Source organism: Macrobrachium rosenbergii, chromosome 30 (assembly GCF_040412425.1).
Source record: "Macrobrachium rosenbergii isolate ZJJX-2024 chromosome 30, ASM4041242v1, whole genome shotgun sequence".
In the NCBI taxonomy this organism is placed as follows: domain Eukaryota; kingdom Metazoa; phylum Arthropoda; class Malacostraca; order Decapoda; family Palaemonidae; genus Macrobrachium; species Macrobrachium rosenbergii.
In genome coordinates, this window is record NC_089770.1 from 16721002 (window position 1) to 16725234 (window position 4233).

General features: G+C 36.9%; 1 protein-coding gene across 1 annotated transcript in view; it reads left to right on the forward strand.

The window, feature by feature from the left end:
* The first annotated feature begins 2250 nt into the window (after positions 1 to 2250).
* LOC136854772 (uncharacterized) overlaps positions 2251 to 4233 on the forward strand; it is a 5200-nt gene continuing 3217 nt past the window's right edge. Inside the window, exons 1-2 of the mRNA XM_067131349.1 lie at positions 2251 to 3116; positions 3574 to 3704. Of these exons, the coding sequence (XP_066987450.1) occupies positions 2889 to 3116; positions 3574 to 3704 (359 nt within the window). The 5' untranslated portion in view covers positions 2251 to 2888. The remainder of the gene's footprint in view (positions 3117 to 3573; positions 3705 to 4233) is intronic.

The following is a 4233-nucleotide window of genomic DNA, read 5'->3' on the forward strand; positions in this document are numbered from 1 at the left end:
TTGTTTCTCCACTTCAAGACTCATGCTACTATGAATATTTTTTTAAATATTATTATTGTTATATATTGTTTTTTCAAGGTTTCTGCATTCTGCCAGTAACACGCCAATGTTCGTCAACTTGGAGAGGAAAGCAGGTTGCAAAATGAGTAGTTTTATTTCGACGAATACACTACATCAGTTACAGAGTAGGATGGTAACTGAAATCGGGAGTTCATCTTCCTTCAAGAGAAAGTCTTCCTCATTGTCGATCAACACTGAAGAAGACTTTCCTGGAGGATAACTCCACGGACGATAAACTCCCGATTTCAGTTATCATCCTACTCTGTAACTGATGTAGTGTATTCGTCGGAAATAAAACTATCCATTTTGCAACCTGCTTTCTTCTTCAAGTATGACGAACATCGGCGTGTTACTGGCAGAATGCAGTAACCTTGAAAAATCAATTATCAGAAAAACAGAGAAAACTCTGTACAAACTACATGCCGCTGATGCAGCTCTCACCTTCAACACCACATGTTTAAAAGAGGGTCTAATACCTATTATTATTGTTATTAGTATTATTATTATTATTATGATATTATTATTAATATTATTATTATTATTATTATTATTATTATTATTATTATTATTATTTTGAAGTATTTTGTCGTTCATACATATCTAAACCTAACGTTATGGATGGGGAGATAATAATAGAAATACCTTAAATTTCCCAATCGTGTAAAATTTCATTTTTAAAATGACAGACAAGTGACACAGTTGTAGCAATGTCAGTACTGTATTGAACTCGTTCGTTAGACTTGCGCTTAAATTAACTTGTCACTTTTCGATGCCAGTTTTGAGTTTAATGAATGATTAGGCAGTTACTGAAGAAGTGGGTAGAAGAAAATCATCGAATAAAAGTTCAAAGCTCAAAGGTCAGAGTTCCCATAAGCGCCACACTTTATCAGACCTAATGACCCGTGCTGGCATAACGCCAGCTTAATCCAAAGCAACTGACAAAAACTTAGATATAAATTGAAATATTGTGGCAAAATTCACACCACAAAATATGACAGATCGTGATTTTATTTATATAAAGATTAAAGAGTCCTAAAAGTAACGTTGAAATTCCCCCCCACAGAAAATGACATTTTAATTTCTCGCAAATTTCAACTTGTCCCGTCCCCAGGAAAAGTAAAAGTCCTTAATAATAATTTGATCCACACCGTCCCACCAAATACGAGTACATGGCTGGAAATTGCCTTGGAATAAATATATTTTCAAGATTTGCCAATGGTCATTAGGGAACGAGAGGAGATAACTGGACGATTTTAAATCCTTCATCTTTCTACTCATAATCCTGGGGGCGTTCCTCAAGAATAAGCGCATGCCTCGTAAGAGTCTTTGAGACTACGCAATCTTTTGGTATGGTTCACTTCTTGATAGCTATCCTAAGGGTGCATCCACGCTATGGTTAAACATATTGTAAACACGCCGGCAACATCTCACATAAATATCACATACATGTTGAAGACAAATCGACGGCCGTATTTCGAGAACGAACTTTTGGCAAATGCTGGATAATCATATAAAGCACCTGTTCATACCAAGAAGTTGTTGACTTGTATCCAACCTGTTTGTGATGTGTACAGTGAAAGGCCGACGTGTGCCAGACACGTGGATGGATTCTACGGAGTGCTGCAGGATTTGATGAAAACTTGATATATTGATCCTCGAAAAGTTTCTTCACTTCGCGACAGCCAGTATAGTTACAAGGATCGCATGAGACTTTGGAAACCCTTTCGAGATCTAAAAAGTCAAGTCCATGACAATATTGATTAATATGATTCCGCACATATTCAATTTAGCTTTGGTTCTACCCTTAACATTACCAATTCGCCTGCGTAAAGAAACTTCATTGCTTTGGTGTTAGAGGCTGTGTATTTTCATTCATTCATAATTTTTTAAATATTTTAAGTGATCAACAGCTGAAAGTTTTGTAAGAGGAGGTTTTAATGGTTGTTGCACCATCATGTCTGGTCCTCCACTAGTGAGTGTATTTTTTTTAACTCGTGACTTCAGTGTTGCCTTTGAAAATATGACAAAGTAGTATGCATGTGATAAAATTGTGTTGCAGTTATTAACTCTCCTTAAATGTATTATGAAGTTACTGCCAGCTTTAATTGAAATTTAATCAGTACGTGTGACGATTTTTAATGTCTAATAATAGTTTTTGTCTTAATTTCTTATCCAATATTTTTTGGGGGGTGTGTGAGAGGGAGGGGGCACGATCTTGAAAAAAATATTTCATCCACTACTGTCATAAACTTGGCATTCTTGGAAAAGCCTCCAATATCTTCAGGGATAATCGATGTCTCAGATGTTCACTTGATGACTGATGAAACATTGCTCCTCTGCAGCCTCCCAGCGTTCTGATTCCCAAGAAGAAATTGCTCGACTTAAGGTTTCCTCTCCCTGACGAAGGTGATTACGAATTAGACTCTTGAAACGCCATCTTTCATTATTTATATTTTAACAGAAAGTTCCCACTGTCACCTACTGTGTCTGCTTTGCAATTACTGAGGGCTATGTATTGTGCAACGTCATCATCCAAATTATGTTGCCTGTTTCTTTTTTAATCTTCCTTTTATAAAGCAGCTGTTACCAATATGTAATTTCTGTATTGTGTGCATTTATCTGTTGATGTTTTGCTATATGTTACTCTTCTTTCAGTACCCAGTTTTTTACCATTCCGCCATTTTGCTTTTTTTTTTTTTTTGCAGCCAGTCTACCAATTTTATTGGTTGTGTTTGTTCCGTACGGAAGTGTCTTTTATATTTAATAGCATTGATAAAATGTTTAATTATTCTTGTTGAAGACTGCGTTACTTTAAACTTCGTTCAAGGATGCGTGCCTGGTGGCTACTAGTAGTGTTCCTATGTACCTTATGGAAGGCGATGACACCTGCCTCAGGTGTTGTCATGACAATTAACAGATTCTTCGCTTTGCCGCACATACCAAGGGCTAATGTCGAAATGGTCATACCTTCTGCCAAGAGTACCTTGCTGTGCTTTGGGGCATGCGCTAGTCTCCAGCCCTCTTGTCAGGGATTCATTGTGAACGGCGTTGACTTGGTAAGAAAATGCTCATTTTGTTGTGAATCAAAGTTGCATTAAGTTTGTCTGTAAAACTGAGAAAGAGTCCTTGATGCTTCTGACTGAAATGTATTTGCTTAAAGTAAATAACACACGGCAAATTCTACATGAGTGTAAATGCAAACTTTAATAGCCTGTGGCGGCACAGGTCCCAAGGAAAATAAAGTTAGGTTCAGCTCCTGAGTGTTGGCCAAACCTCTCAAAAAGTAGAAAGATAAAAGAGAAAAAGACAAGACTGTCCGTAAATGAAAAAATCCTGGTGTCAAATTTAAGATCGAATTGCGGCCGAAATTCCTCAAGAGTATTTCGTACCCTGTAAGAAACAGATCACCCTGTCAGTTCGATGGGAGTCAATGGAAGACTGGGGTGAAATGTCAAGATGGAGAACTAAATTCCTGTTGAGGATATTGAAGTAATTCCCTTCTCTCCCCGTCAGACTCAACCATGCACACTTCTGATAGGCCTAAACGGCACGAAGACCCCCGCCACGTATAAGGTTAAGGCCTACGTCACCAGGATCATCGACGGGAAGGTCATTCACTATGACACGACAACGAGAAACTGGAAGTAGGTTTCTAAGTCTGCCATTCTTTTCTTTTCTTCTTCGGTCATCTTCTCTTGCTATTTATTCTCCGTGTGCCTTTGCATCAATTAGTACACCTTGTCGCGTGTTTCTACTACTGTCTTTTTTCTCCCGTAAAGCTATTTTTACCTCAGACGTAAGTTATACTCTTAGTATTTTATTACACTAAATCGTCATTAAGCCGTCTTTCATAAGAATGTATTCTCTCCCTCTAATTCTAAAGATTTACGTCCATATAATTCTCTGTATTACTAATACCTTCCTTTATTATTTTATGGACAAATTATTCATTTTAAGCATGACTTCAATTATTTCATCCATACTATAATGAAAACAACTCATATACGAACATTTGTCCTTTCTCAATATTTTCAGGGTTACTTAATGCACAAATATTTCTTCCATGACTGAGAAATCTCCATTTGTTTCAGAATTCTTCGAAAGAGTATTATTAATCTTAAAATTTCCAAGTATTCTTTTTACAAAAGTAACCTTTTCGTAAGATGGCAGTGT